Here is a 15,440-nt window from a genome sequence, read left to right as displayed (position 1 = left end):
TTGCATTGTTTTGTATTTTTACATTTTTGGAGTCAATTGTCAGCCGTCAGTCACTGCAACAAGCAGTAAATTTCATCAGCTGTTCCAAACTGTCATAACAGTTCTCACAAAAGACTCTTTCTACACATAGCAGTACCATCTGTTAACAGTTAGAGTCATGTTGACTTCATCGTTTTCAGTTGTGTACATGTGCTGCTAATGGGAATAGCACTATATTATTTCTATAATGCATGCTGATGTTACATTCACTTTTGTTGATGGATTTCCAGCTAAGATTGCAGTATTTGTTCTACTTATCAAGAAGTTTTCACTGCAGTTGCACAGATCATGGAGTATCTTCACATATATGCAACTTCAATGAAATTCTGACTAATCTAACCTGGTATCTTATACTGGATTGCGAATATTCAACAAAAGCAAAACCAACATTGGGCATGCACCAAGGAAATGTAATACATCTCCAATATTCTCAGTATATGTAGATTATATATCAGATAGGGTCAGCAGCAGCAGCACCAGAATCAAAAATAAAAAAGATAAATGTTTGCTGACAGTGAAGTTGTCTACAGGAAAGTATTGGTACACGATAATCAAAAAGAAAAGCAGAAAGACTGACAGAATTTCCACTTTTAATGAATACCAGTTGCATTGAGATGTGGATAAATTCAAGGTAATTCCTATAATAAGGAGGAAGAACTTTATAGTATCTGGTTATAAGATTAGTGACAAACGTCTGGAGAATGTCAATTCATCAAAATATATAGAGAAGCAATGCAAAGTGGGATGAGAACATACAACTAGTAGTAGGGAAGACATGTGTAAACTTAAATTTGTTGGAAAGGTTATGGGAAAATGCAGTACAGCCATAAAGGAAATAATATGCAAGATACTACTGCAACCAGTTTTAGAATATTGCTGTAAGGTTTGGAGTCTTTAACAAGTAGACATAACAGCAGACTCTGAACAAATTCAGAGCTTCACTGATAGGATTGCGACAGCTGATATAAAATTGACAGAAATTGTTGGGAACCTGTGGGGAAAAAAGCTGACTGTTCTTAAAAAACTGAGTTGGGTAAAATTAAAGAACCAGTATTTGAATAATACTGTGGAGCAATTCTGCTGCCACAATAAAATTTCTCACATAGGGGCCATGAGAATAAGATGAAAGCCATATAAATATTGATTTTCCCTTTGCTCAGTATGCAAGTTGAATGTGACGGTGGCTTGTCAATCATAAATGTGGAGGTAAGAACCCTGTTTCAAATGCACCAAACACTTGTAAAATTCAATGAGAACAACAATCACATATGCACCATTATGTTAATTCTTCTAGATCCTGTCAAAAGTGATACCAATCTGGGTTTCATTCAGTTATTACTTTTTAATTTCTATCAAAAGCATGTTAACAGCCAATACTATTAAGCTCTGGAAATCTAAAGCAAAGTGATTGGAACAATACAGACTCACAGCTCCATTGGATTGTCTTAATTCTCTATCAGAACACAGGCAAGAATCAAGCAGTCCTTTATCTCCATCAAGATCAAGTGTTACTATTTCTTTCTTGGAATTATGAACGTCTTTCATATTTAATTCTTGAATAGTCTTATTGTCTGGAATGTTTTTCTCATTTGTGGAATAAACATGAACCATTTGTTTGAAATGTTAGTATTTGTGTTACCCTCTTTGTATGTGAGAACATATCTATGGATGCAAATCATGTGGAAGTTACTTTCTATCTTTAATTGCAGTTGTATTTTTAAGACCAATTTCTTTGCAAATGTACACCCCCATAGCTGAGCACTCAATGGGGCTGACAGCCATGAGGGTAACCTGTGTCTGATATCTGATACTGTCAGAGATTTATCCTCAGTAGGGGTATGGGAAGAGGGTGCACTCAGCCTCACCAGGCCAACTGAGAAGCTGCCCAACTGATTAGTTGTGGTTACAAGGTCAAGAAATCCAACAGCGACCAGGAGGGTGCTGACCACATGCCTCTTCCTAACACATATGATGATGCCATTGGCAGAGGATTGTAGTAGTAGTTATATTTTCAACATAAGATAGTGAAATCTAATGGAGTATTCCAGTGACAGTTGAGCTTCATTAAAAGTACTTGTGCAAGTAGTCTGGCTTATATAACCTAGTTGACCTCAAATCCTATTGGTGTAACAATTAACTTTTGCTTCATTACATTCACATGTAGCAACCTCTTTCCCCCTGATGATGACAGTGCCACATCACAGGAAGGTATCTGTAAGACACTGAAGGTATTGACAGCTATCATAACCACTCAACTACCACCAATAAATCATAAGGATTAGTCAAATCTGGATCCAAAGTACACATATCTTGCTTGCTACTGTCCCACATGTCATCAATAGAATTGAGACTAGTGATGTAGGGGCCAATTAAGCAACATCACATCTGAGCAGTGTTCCTCGAACCAGTCTAACATATGGGAGTGATTGGGAGGTGCAGTGTTTCGCTGGAGATATAAGTTGCTATAAGTGAACAAAAGGACCAAGGTGATTGCACAACAGGTTCATGTATCATATAAACTTATACTATACTACATGGGAGTGTTGCTGAATGTTACCCTTCTGGCTAGCAGAATCCACCACTTCAGGTGGTCTCTAAGTCCTCTTACCCAGTCAGCATTGTTTACCAACATAAATTGATCCTTACTAATCCAGGTGACAGTTTCCATGCTTCAAGCATCTAATGGCAGCATTCTTGCCCCAATGTTAATCTTTGTTCCAAATAACATGTGACAAGTGAAGGTACTACATACATGGGTTGTGGCTTTTGAAGCCCATAAAGAGACTGTGCTGGATGGTTTGGCTGCTTGTTGGTTATTGTTTTCCAGTACTGAATTAGTGAGATTGTGTCCACTATGACCTACCTATCTCTTGATAAAGGTATTATAGTTGACACTGAACCCTGTCTTTAACACAGTTTCCCACAGCAGATCGTTCTGGGTGTGGCAGCTTTCCCTGAATCAAGGTAACCATAATCATCATTGGCATATGAAAGGTCTGGTACATGCATGGTGTTGGAGATTCTGTCATAGCCAACACCTATGCTCTGGAAATGGCCAAGTATTCTGGTGCCACACCTTTTTCTGACCCTGCAGTCAGATGTCATTCCAATAACCATGACATTCAAAATAATTTCACTTTCAGTGGTGACATGTGACTCTTATTCAGTTTTCCATGAGTGTAAATTACACGAAAAAAGATAGGATGGATTTTTAAAGAAGTAATAAGAGGAGAAGGTTTAACTGCTCTTAAAAAATAGGTACCTTCAATTTCAGGCGAATCTTGCCATCACTATTGAAACTACTTTAAACCTGAATTGTCTATGCCTTTCATTAAACGGATGGTATTTGTATTACCTGTTTTTATTGTTTATTTGGCACACTTCTATCAGGCAAAGATTTATGTAAAATCTGAACTCTTCTGTGAGATTTGCATTATTGTGAGTAAATAAAACATTTGGTAATACATAAACTACCACTAATACAAAAATAAAGCCCTGAGAACATCACAGAGACAGACAGTAAATAGACTGATCAATAGGAAGAAATTAGGCAGTTCAAAACTGAAGATGCATCACAAATTACCATTATAAATACAAACAAAATCTTTGATTCATGCTGTTAATGTGTTAGATCTCTGAAGAAGCATTACATAAATTCTGAACATCATTAATTTGCTATTTTCAGTTTTAAAACTTACACGTAACATCATTAACAAATGTAGTTCAGAGAAAAACCAACTTATTTTCTAGAATTATTGTTATGAGCCATGTCATCCACGATTTCAATCTAAAACACAAATTTTAATCCATTGGCTAAAAAGTCTTTGGTAAGAGATGAACTGGAATAGAAAACACTCACCTGTGCTAACACTAGCCACAATTCCACTATCAGTTGCTAGCTCAAGACTTTGTGTGCCTGGGCGAGGATCATACGCAGTCGTGCTGTCAACATAGTCTGCACTGATATCATATGTCATTGCCTGTACTGGTGCTGGCGTATAAGTGTAGCTTGCTGCAGGTGTGTAGCTGCTTAGATCATTGTTATATGAATAACTGGAAAAGAAATTTTTGGCATAAGCAATATATCCTGTAGTAAAACTGTTTGTTAAAAAAGGTAGGTACATCTGCTGACTGATTTAATGACAAATTTTCCTATCAGTGAAGTAGGTATAATTGCACTTTTCCTCGATGGATCATTTCTTCATCCTATTGACAATACAAAATCTCCCAGTAAAATATATATAGAGTACACTCTCAAAAAATAAGGACAGCATTCATTAACACTTCTGCCTTTCTTGTCAGTATCTTGAGTCTTATGGAGTGCACACCCTGTTATGACATTGTAGAAGAGTAGTTGGTCAAAACTTGCAGGGTGTATCAAAGCTACAAAATGTATTCATAGTTCTCTTAGATTTACAAAGTAGATTTCCATAAGATGATCCAAAGAGGTCAGTTGTGAAATTACCTATGATTATCACCTATAATTCTTACAGCATAGCACTTTTATTCAGTTTCTAAGTCAATCTTTATATGATAATGATTTCCATGGATCTGAAATGAGCATATCTACATCTACATCTACATCTACATCTACATCTACATCTACATCTACATCTATACTCCGCAAGCCACCTGACGGTGTGTGGTGGAGGGTACCCTGAGTACCTCTATTGGTTCTCCCTTCTATTCCAGTCTCGTATTGTACGTGGAAAGAAGGATTGTCGGTATGCTTCTATGTGGGCTCTAATCTCTCTGATTTTATCCTCATGGTCTCTTCGCGAGATGTACGTAGGAGGGAGCAATATACTGCTTGACTCTTCGGTGAAGGTATGTTCTCTAAACTTTAACAAAAGCCCGTACCGAGCTACTGAGCGTCTCTCCTGCAGAGTCTTCCACTGGAGTTTATCTATCATCTCCCTAACGCTTTCGCAATTACTAAATGATCCTGTAACGAAGCGCGCTGCTCTCCGTTGGATCTTCTCTATCTCTTCTATCAACCCTACCTGGTGCGGATCCCACACTGCTGAGCAGTATTCAAGCATTGGGCGAACAAGCGTACTGTAACCTACTTCCTTTGTTGTCGGATTGCATTTCCTTAGGATTCTTCCAATGAATCTCAGTCTGGCATCTGCTTTACCGACGATCATCTTTATATGATCATTCCATTTTAAATCACTCCTAATGAGTACTCCCAGATAATTTATGGAATTAACTGCTTCCAGTTGCTGACCTATTTTGTAGCTAAATGATAAGGGACCTATCTTTCTATGTATTCGCATCACATTACACTTGTCTACATTGAGATTCAATTGCCATTCCGTGCACCATGCGTCAATTCGCTGCAGATCCTCCTGCATTTCAGTACAATTTTCCATTGTTGCAACCTCTCGTTACACCACAGCATCATCTGCAAAAAGCCTCAGTGAACTTCCGATGTCATCCACCAGGTCATTTATGTATATTGTGAATAGCAACGGTCCTATGACACTCCCCTGCGGCACACCTGAAATCACTCTTACTTCGGAAGACTTCTCTCCATTGAGAATGACATGCTGCGTTCTGTTATCTAGGAACTCCTCAATCCAATTACACAATTGATCTGATAGTCCGTATGCTCTTACTTTGTTCATTAAACGACTGTGGGGAACTGTGTCAAACGCCTTGCGGAAGTCAAGAAACACGGCATCTACCTGTGAACCCGTGTCTAAGGCCCTCTGAGTCTCGTGAACGAATAGCGCGAGCTGGGTTTCACACGACCGTCTTTTTCGAAACCCATGCTGATTCCTACAGAGTAGATTTCTAGTCTCCAGAAAAGACATTATACTCGAACATAATACGTGTTCCAAAATTCTACAACTGATCGACGTTAAAGATATAAGTCTATAGTTCTGCACATCTGTTCGACGTCCCTTCTTGAAAACGGGGATGACCTGTGCCCTTTTCCAATCCTTTGGAACGCTTCGCTCTTCTAGAGACCTACGGTACACCGCTGCAAGAAGGGGGGCAAGTTCCTTCGCGTACTCTGTGTAAAATCGAACTGGTATTCCATCAGGACTAGCGGCCTTTCCTCTTTTGAGCGATTTTAATTGTTTCTCTATCCCTCTGTCGTCTACTTCGATATCTACCATTTTGTCAACTGTGCGACAATCTAGAGAAGGGAGCACAGTGCAGTCTTCCTCTGTGAAACAGCTTTGGAAGAAGACACTTAGTAATTCGGCCTTTAGTCTGTCATCCTCTGTTGCAGTACCATTTTGGTCACAGAGTGTCTGGACATTTTGTTTTGATCCACCTACCGCTTTGACATAGGACCAAAATTTCTTAGGATTTTCTGCCAAGTCAGTACATAGAACTTTACTTTCGAATTCATTGAAAGCCTCTCGCATAGCCCTCCTCACAGGTTGTAAAGTGTGCCAAGTATTTACCATGATTATCATACAAGAATGGTTATCAAGTACTAGGATATGTAAAGCCTCAGATACAGTTTAACTAGACTTAAATTTTAATGGTAAAGTATGCAAATTATTTGTACATTTTTCAAAAAAAAAACAAAAAAAATCCTCTAAGGAACAGAAAATTTTTCACAAATATTCTATTTAAGCTACTATCTAAACTTTAAGAAGTCAGAAACAACATATTTTATAAGTGCTGGAGGAGCATTGTACAGTTTACAGTCCTATACAACCTGCTGTGGGTCATCTGTTTAAATTTTGAAAATAGATTTAATAGTAAACACTGATGAGCCAAGACATTATGACCATCTGCTTCATAGCTTGTTTGTCCGTCTTTGGAATGAAATACAACACTAATTCTGTGTGTCAGGGATCTGACAGTTTGTTGGTATGTTTGTGGAGGTATGTGACATTAGTTGTCTATGCACACGTCCTGTAATTCATGTAAATAATGGGCCACTGATTTGTAAACACGGTGATGGTGCCTGATAGCAACACAGATGGGTTCCATAGGATTTACATCAGGTGAGTTTGGTTGCAGTGACATCAATGTGATATCACTATAATGCTCCCTCAACCACTATAGGATGGTTCTGGCTCTGAGATAGAGACAATTATACTGATGAAAAATGATATTACCAATGGGGAAGACATCAAGCATGAAGGCATGTAGGTGGTTCACAGCAGTCAGTGTCTCTTCGATTACAACCACAGATACAAGTGCAGGAGAATGTATCCCATAGCATAATACTTTTCCGCCAGCCTGAATCCCAAGCACACTGCATCTTTTAAGCCAGCATTCACCCTGATGACAGCATTTGTGGAGACTATCATCAACCTAGTGTAGCAAAAATGTGATTCGCCTGATGAGCCAACGTATTTCCATTGATCAATGGTTGAATCCCAATGGTCCTGTGCCCACTGCAATCATAATTGATTATGTCATTGGGTCAACATATGAACACACAGGGGCGATCTGCTACAGAGCTCCACATTCAACAATGTACGATGAATGGTGTGCTCAAAAACACTTGTGCATGTACCAGCAATGTGCTCATTCAGCAGAGATGCCACAGGTCTCCATCTATCCTACTTCACAGAGCAGATGAGATTCTGAACCCCATGTTCTATGAAGAGTCGTGGACTTCCAACCATTCATTCAGAGCCTAGTGGTAGTATCACTGTTGTTCTACCTCTCTCTGCAGATGCACACAACAGCAGCACATGAACATTTCACCACCTTCGCCATTTTCAAGATTCTCATTCACAGGCTCTGTGTAATAATAATATACACTTTGTCAGAGTCACTTACCTCAACAGTTTTCCCCATTTATAGCCCATATCCTCTAGGGTGATCTGTCTACATCTGCTCCACTTACATACATTTGTTACTGCAACATGTGCCTACAATGCCACCAGGCGGCATCCAGCATCATGCTAGGCAGTGGTCATAATGTTTTGACTTATCATTGTATTTGCAGAAAAATATTACTCCTCCTTGGAGAAAAAAAATTGCAACAAGTATGCAACAACAGGTTTTATAGGATCTGGAAGAGCACTGGAAATATTTATGATATACTCTTGTACTATTTCCTGCTCTAGAAGCAATGAAATTACATTTTTCTATGTAAATAAGTTTCAAGAACACAGTATATGTTGTGTATCTTCACTTTACAATTATTTTTATTGTCAAAATACACAACAGCTATACTGTATTGTGTTACCAAGATGAGATTTTTGAATAGATCAGATAAGTTTCACAATAGTGTTCATTCTATACATGAAATCATCCATAATTACTTTTTAATTGATCTCTGATAGTATGTCAGAAGCAAACAATTCTTTTATGTAGTCATCATTCTAGATACAAATAATTTTACATGAATATCATTATGAATGATAAAATATAGGGATGCAGAATGAGGTGAGAGATGTAGTTATGGCATACTACTTCCGTATGTTACACACAAGTATTAATTATGATTTCTATTATTGACTGCATATGTAAGATAGTTTGAGATCCACTCTCGGGTTATTTGTGTACATTACCTCAACTGGATCTTTCAGAACTGAAAGTAGTTGTTTTGGGGAAGGAGACCAGATAGCGAGGTCATCTGTCTCTTCAGATTAGGGAAGGATGGGGAAGGAAGTCATCCATGCCCTTTGAAAGGAACCTTCCCGGCATTTGCCTGGAGCGATTTAGGGAAATCATGGAAAACCTAAATCAGGATGGCCGGACACGGGATTGAACCATCGTCCTCCCGAGTGCGAGTCCAGTGTCTAACCACTGCGCCACCTCGCTCGGTTCAGAACTGAAAGACTGCCAAGGAAGGCAAGGGGTAAGTGCCTGCTTAGGTTGTGTATATTTCAGAACAGCTGCAAATCTACTAATGTTTAATAATATCTATAGTTACTGTCATGAGTTATTTTCATTACAGCACACACAAATCATGGGAAAATTGTTCTAAATGCAATAATGGAAGGGAAATTGTAATGGTATAGACTGGAGGTCATTAAAGCAGATTGTCACTTCTAGTAAGTAGTCAACTCTCATAACTATAATATTGAGATTAAAAAAGATCTAAATAATACAGAGATAACAGAAAGAGTTCTTTGAGAATAGCATTAAGAAACTTCACACTCGAGATGCTATTGACTTCTTATGGATCAAGCAAATGCAAAAGAAAGATTTCTGTTCTGCAGACAGCACAAAATATGGACTATTGACAACAACATTGTCCAACAAGTCTACTTTTAAAATGTCTCCTGCTATAGGGGGTGTTTACATATGCAAAATATCATAGTAAATTTATAATCCAGCTCTGTTCTCCCAATTGTAAAGCATGTAGAGGGATCTGCAATGATTTGTATGGTCACCTTGTAGACTATGGTGTGTCCTACAGTCCATACTGGTGAGCACTGATTTTTTTGAGGAGGGGGAGGAAGGGGGAGGCGAGGGGGGCTGGACTACTCCAAGATGCCCATCTGGTGTTTATTATAAACATTTTGAAAATTGCGTGAATGTATAAAATGCAAGTTTAATTTATAAAGTTTCAATTTATGACAAAATATGTCAACTTCTTTGTGAGAAAGCCACAAGAGAGAATAATACATAGGATTATTACAAATATCACTTTGTGTGCTCTCCCTTCATTGCCTTCTTCAGCATCATCTTGTAATGTTGGCTATGAAGCACAATAAAAGCCTCCATTAAACTTACTCTGGGACCTGTCATGGCTTTCCAATTGGCCTGCAAAGTGGGAAACAATTCTTGGCCAGTGTTCTTCCCCCATTATCTCTCCGATAGCTCAGATTCTGCATGCTAGAAATGCTATAAAATCCCAACAATTACCAGACAGAGTTTACACACATCAATTCCCAGGAAGATTAACATTGATTTAGACACAAAAGGTGGCTCCACATCTCGTTAGATGGATAATCATGTTAGTAAACCAAATTGATGTACAACATGACGTGGCCACTAGTCAGGATTTTTTTTTAAGAAGTAAGAAGGTTCTTGGAAAAGCATGGCAGGAGTAATAACGGACAAAGAGCTACCAAAGAAAGTGATCACTGCAGCAACAGTAAGAAAGGGAGAGTGGAGAACAAAGTGGCTTCTCTCACCTGCCATTGTAGGCAGACTGCAGCTGGTCGGAAGAGGAAGGCGTCTGCTGGTCAAAGACAGAGCTGTCTGGTGCCGTCTCCGTCTGCGCACGCAGCTGCGCGCGGTGGAAGCGCACCTCGTCCTCCACCTTCTCGCGCTGCTTCTTCGACATGCGCCCAAATTTCACCGCTGTGAACACACCACAACACATGTGTCAAATTTTCCTGCTTATTGTACTGCATGCTGAACCAAACAGGAAATAAGACTACAATTCATCTTGTATTGGACTGCATCGGGGGAGGGGGTTTAAGGAAGCAAACTACTGGTTCGTCTGTCCCTCCATCCTGGGAATGTCAAATCACTAACATCCTTCTGAAAGGAAAGAGATGGACACTTAAAATAAACATCAGTATGATAGCCTGGGATACAAAAAGTGGAAGGGAAGGATAAAATCAGGTCATGGAAGTACACAGGCCAAAGACAAGTGAAGGCCCTCCAGGGTATTTCAAAAAGCAAGGGGCACACTTTTCGCATGTAACAGGCAGGCACCTGATCATTGTAAAAGAAAGGTGACACAGTTAAGTCAAACAGTCTCCTGTTGAGACTGGTGTTATAATAAATGGAACGCAAATTGAGTTGGTCTGAGATAAAAAAAATAAAAAAGCAATAGTGGCCCAGCACTCACCTGAAGTGACTTGCACAATCCACAAAAAATATGGATGAATGTGATGCTCACTACTCATAATTACTAATCCAGAGCCTTCATCTCAGTGTCACTTCATGGTCACCCTGTTGTGGTGTCAATCATTTGTTTTTAACTAGTATCAGTGCAAGCAAATAGGAAACTGAGGTACAAAAAATGGGGAAAAAAAACATTGCCACTATGGGCCTGATGTCATCTGATAGTGTGTGTAGTGAAACATTATGACAGTGTGATAAGTGTGTATATAGTGTCTATGTATCGTGTGTGGTGCTCGGTAGTGAGAAACGAACAAATAGTGCAGCTCTAGGTTGTTACATTATTGAATAATATCTTTGAAAAACAGTATTGTGTACTAGGGATAAACGGAATGAGGTCATGCTGTTTGGAATACACACACCTTCTATCCAGGAAGATGGAAGCTCCACTCAGCATCTGCCAACCTGATTTAGGTTTTGCATAGCAGACTACTTGTCCCATTCTAGCCAAACTGGATCTTCAAGTATGTAAATGTCTGTGTATATAGACTGTTTTTCCTTGTTTTTAAACTGTCATTCCATGGCATGTCCAGTATCCTTGTAAAAGTGATCTAAACATGAATTTAACTACTACTGTCACTTCACATTGGTGAATTTTCCTCTGAATTTTACAGAAAGCTCTCCACTTATTACGATGTTGAGCAGCGTCATATCTTCAAGAGCAGGTATTAGCTTTAATACATGTAAAGTTTAAAACATCAAATGTTATTAATTCCACTGCAGTGAACATGAGGACACGAAATTTAGTAAGAAGAAAGTGTCTTTCATATGGCTATAAGATGATATAAAAGGGGGATTCGAAGTCGGTCTGTGAACTTTCAATGGTTGTCCAAGAAATGTTGGATGATTTGATATAATGAATGGCCTCCAATGGCTCATCCCCAAATTATTATACCCACCAAGAACCATACAAAACATCTTTGAACGTGTATTCACCTACTTATTGTAAGATACACAGTTCATAGTTTGCAGACCTATTTCTTTTCAAAATCATGAGGTGACAGTATATCCTGCATGACAGCTTAGGAACCACCTTAACACACACTTTCGACAATGATGGACTGGTTGTTCAGGGGGTTTCTGGTTCCATGATCAGCTCAATCCTGTTGATGATGGGTCTCTTTTGTGTCATGATAAGAGCTTAGTATACGACAATCCATACAACACTTGCATGACCCTGGTTGAAACTGAAATAATCAGTCTCAAACTGCACAGAAATCTCCTGGAATGCTACAACATGTATGACTTAGTGCGGTAAGGGGGCCTATACCTGGGAACTGTAACTTTTTATGGCTATATACAAGTTGCCATTCATCTTCCAAAATATTAAAAATACTCCATACCCCTGAGTCTAGCCTACAGCCCCTTACAAGCTATTGTATGTATGCCCCTGTTGTATGGTATGTCGTTACACTATGTCATCAACCTGTGATAATTTGTCAATGCAGTTTACATCTACAATGTATGGTAATGCAATATTTGACCTGGGAAGTTTGGATGGAGGATGAAGATCCCATAGCATATAACTGAGAATATCCTAGAAAAGGTGATTCTCCATTGCCTTGCATAGTCCTCTGTAGATGGTATCTAGCACATAAATTTGCTCTGTAGATGACTGATGAATCCATATCAGGAGAACTTAAGTCTATGTTGTCTTGGATGGAATAAAAAAGTATACCTTTGTGGCGGCATCTTAGCATTCCCATACAAAGCATGGAGAGGCAAAGATAGTGACTTTTGAAATCCCATTGTAACACAATGGAAAAGTGCATACTAACACACATACTTATAATCAGGATTTATGCATCAGTATTCTTGCTAACTGAGCAGTTAAGCAGCTATTTAAAAGTCTGTATTCTGAGTTGTGAACTCATTATTTGTGTTCCAGTATTACTGTCAGTGCAATTGAGACACACAATGGTAAATGTCATAGTCAAAGTGCTTGTGAGCATAAAATATGCAGTGATCGAAAGTACGACTTAGCTGTCATGAACAGTATCTTGTGCATAAACTTGCCAATACCTGTACAGGAGTAAAAAGACACTGCGTACTTACTGGCCAGCAAACAGGTAGAGCAGAGTACACAGTAGTGAAGTCTAATCATGAAGTCTGTCATGTGTTTGGATCTGTAAGTGGAGTAGAATCCTTAACCAACTTCATCTTTGTACTCTGTCTCCTAGTGGTGATACATTTTTCCTCCCTGCCACTGTAGTTCTCTTCCAGTTGTCCTTCCAATTGGCTCTCCACCTAACACTGCGCATAGCATACTGCATAACTTTTTAAGAGGCTCAATGCCCATTGTGTTTTTGTTTTTTATGTAGAACAGTTCCTTATTCGCACTGACCTGTGGGCACTTTATACTCAATAATTTCCTTCAGCAATTTTGATAAATTAAGACACTGGACTCTCATTTTGGAAAGACAGTGAATGAAATCCATGCTCAATCATCCATATTTAGGTTTTCCATCATTTCTCTAATTATCTGTAAAGGCAAATGCTGGAACAGCTCCTTAGAAAAAGACAAGGTTGATTTCCTTTCTCATCCTTTCCCATTTTGATTTTGTACTCTGTCTCCAATGGCACTATCAACCAAATGTTTACCTAATTTTCCTCCTTTCCATATTCCCTGGAGCTATACTGAGTTCTCATTAAGCCCCATATCACCAAAACAGATTCGATCCAGAGCTGCCTCACCTCCCTGTGTCTCAGAAGTGGCATGTCAAAGCCCACCCTGCTGTCGCAGTCATTCAGTGTGGATAGTTTCATTCAGTGCATGCTGCAGACGTGTTTAGTGTTCCGTCTTTAGTGTTTAGTGGACTATTTTATATGATTATATTTTATTCATTTTTCTTTAGTCTCTTAGTGTATTGTGAATTAAGTTTGCAGTGGGTGAATTTGTTACCAAAAAGGCACGCATGGAAGTTGTTGATACTGCAAGTCAACCTCCAACGATTATTGTGTCATCAATAGATTAGGGAAGATTATTTCAGAAGTCTTGGTTGATTAAGTAGATATGGCTAGGATATGAAGCATCTACCGATTTATTTATTTTTTTTTGCAAAACCTGCAAAGAGGCAATGCTAAAAATCTATTAGCTTTCTACAAAAACAAAAACACCTACTTCCATAGGGTTTATTAACTGGAAAAAGGCTTTGGAAAAAAATCCGGCTTCATGAAAATACATGTATGCATAAAGGTGTTCCGAAACAATTGTATCACTAACTGAAGTGTGGCCTCTCAATTTAATGAACAGTTAAACAGTGATATGAAGAAAAGCCGTTTACCTCTTGAGGCAAGTTTTACTACTGTGCAATTTCTATGCCGACAAGGACTGGCAATTAGAGGGCACGAAGATGTAAACTCAATTTTTTTTCAATTGTTGGAACCTCAAAAGAATGACATTCCTGAGTTTGAAGATTGGTTACCGCATTCGGGGTATAAGTGGATGTCCCACAATATTCAAAACGAGATCATTGACCTACTAGGAAAGTCTGTGTTGAGAAAGGTATTGTTTTCAATCAAGAAGACTGAACATTTTCCTATTATGGGTGACGAAACAAGTGATTATTTGATTCACGAACAAGTGTCATTTTGTATTTGTACTGTTAATGATTCTGTAATCAGCAACAAAGACTTTATTGCCTTATATGAGACCCCTAACACTGAATCACAAACTCTGTCTAGTATATTAAAAGACGTTTTTGCTCGTCTTGATTTATCACTGGATAACTTTAGAGAACAGTTCTATGATGGTGCCTCGAATATGAGCGGGAAGTTCAAAGGAATAAAAAAGTTAGTTTTGGATATACAACCAAAAGCACGTTATGTACACCGCACTGCTCACAGTTTAGACGTGACAGTTTTAGACAGTCTCCGCCATCTTACGTCTATGAAGGATATTATGGCTTTAGCCAAGGACTTAATAAACACCGTAAGGGAATCCAACAAAAGATGGGACTCTTCAGAAGCATACGCTGCGAGAACGCCAAAGACCAAGCTTGTCTACGACCTCTTTGCCTGACTCGATGGACTATGCGAGCTTCTAGTATCTTGGGAATATTGACAAACTTTGAAGAACTTCTAGAGTTTCTTGAAACATGTTCTGCAGAGGACAAAACAGAGGCAGATTACGAATGTGCAGGCTACCTTGAGTCAATGTTACAGATCAAGACTTATTTCTTTTTACGTCTTTACTGCCTTGCAATGAACCCGGTAGAGGATGTCAATGAAAAAATTCAGTGCCCTTATCGAAGTATTGCTGATCTGGAAAAATACATGTGGACTTGACTTTTATATTGAATGAAAGGCGTGATAGTTTTGAACACTTTTGAGAATTGTGTTTAAAAGAAAGACTTTCACAAGTTGTTGATCCTTCGCTTCCTCGGAATCGCAGTATACCAAAGAAGTATGAAACCAATGAAGGCAGCTCACTGCACACTTTCAAAACCCCAAAGGAATACTACAAAGCTATTTACATTGAAGTTTGTGAAACGGTGCAATTTTGCATAACTGAGCAGTTTGCTTCAACTGAACACACACAGGTTATTGCAGTTGAACAAGAATGCTTGCTTTTAGTAAACAGAGGTGAAACAAATTTGGCAAAATCAACT

The 15,440-nt window shown here is 38.7% G+C and overlaps 1 protein-coding gene across 5 annotated transcripts in view; it reads right to left on the bottom strand.

The window, feature by feature from the left end:
- The window catches only part of LOC126297635 (probable nuclear hormone receptor HR3), a 517,590-nt gene that overhangs the window by 43,860 nt on the left and 458,290 nt on the right, over positions 1-15,440 (bottom strand). For all 5 annotated transcript variants that reach the window (XM_049988659.1, XM_049988660.1, XM_049988658.1 and 2 more), the window contains 2 exons: positions 10,113-10,281; positions 3,899-4,092 (listed from right to left, as the gene is read on the bottom strand). In XM_049988659.1, coding sequence (XP_049844616.1) covers positions 3,899-4,092; positions 10,113-10,281 — 363 coding nt within the window. The remainder of the gene's footprint in view (positions 1-3,898; positions 4,093-10,112; positions 10,282-15,440) is intronic.

Source organism: Schistocerca gregaria, chromosome X (assembly GCF_023897955.1).
Source record: "Schistocerca gregaria isolate iqSchGreg1 chromosome X, iqSchGreg1.2, whole genome shotgun sequence".
Classification (NCBI taxonomy): Eukaryota; Metazoa; Arthropoda; class Insecta; order Orthoptera; family Acrididae; genus Schistocerca; species Schistocerca gregaria.
Note: the sequence above shows the minus strand (reverse complement) of the source record. Positions and strands in the feature narration are given on the sequence as shown.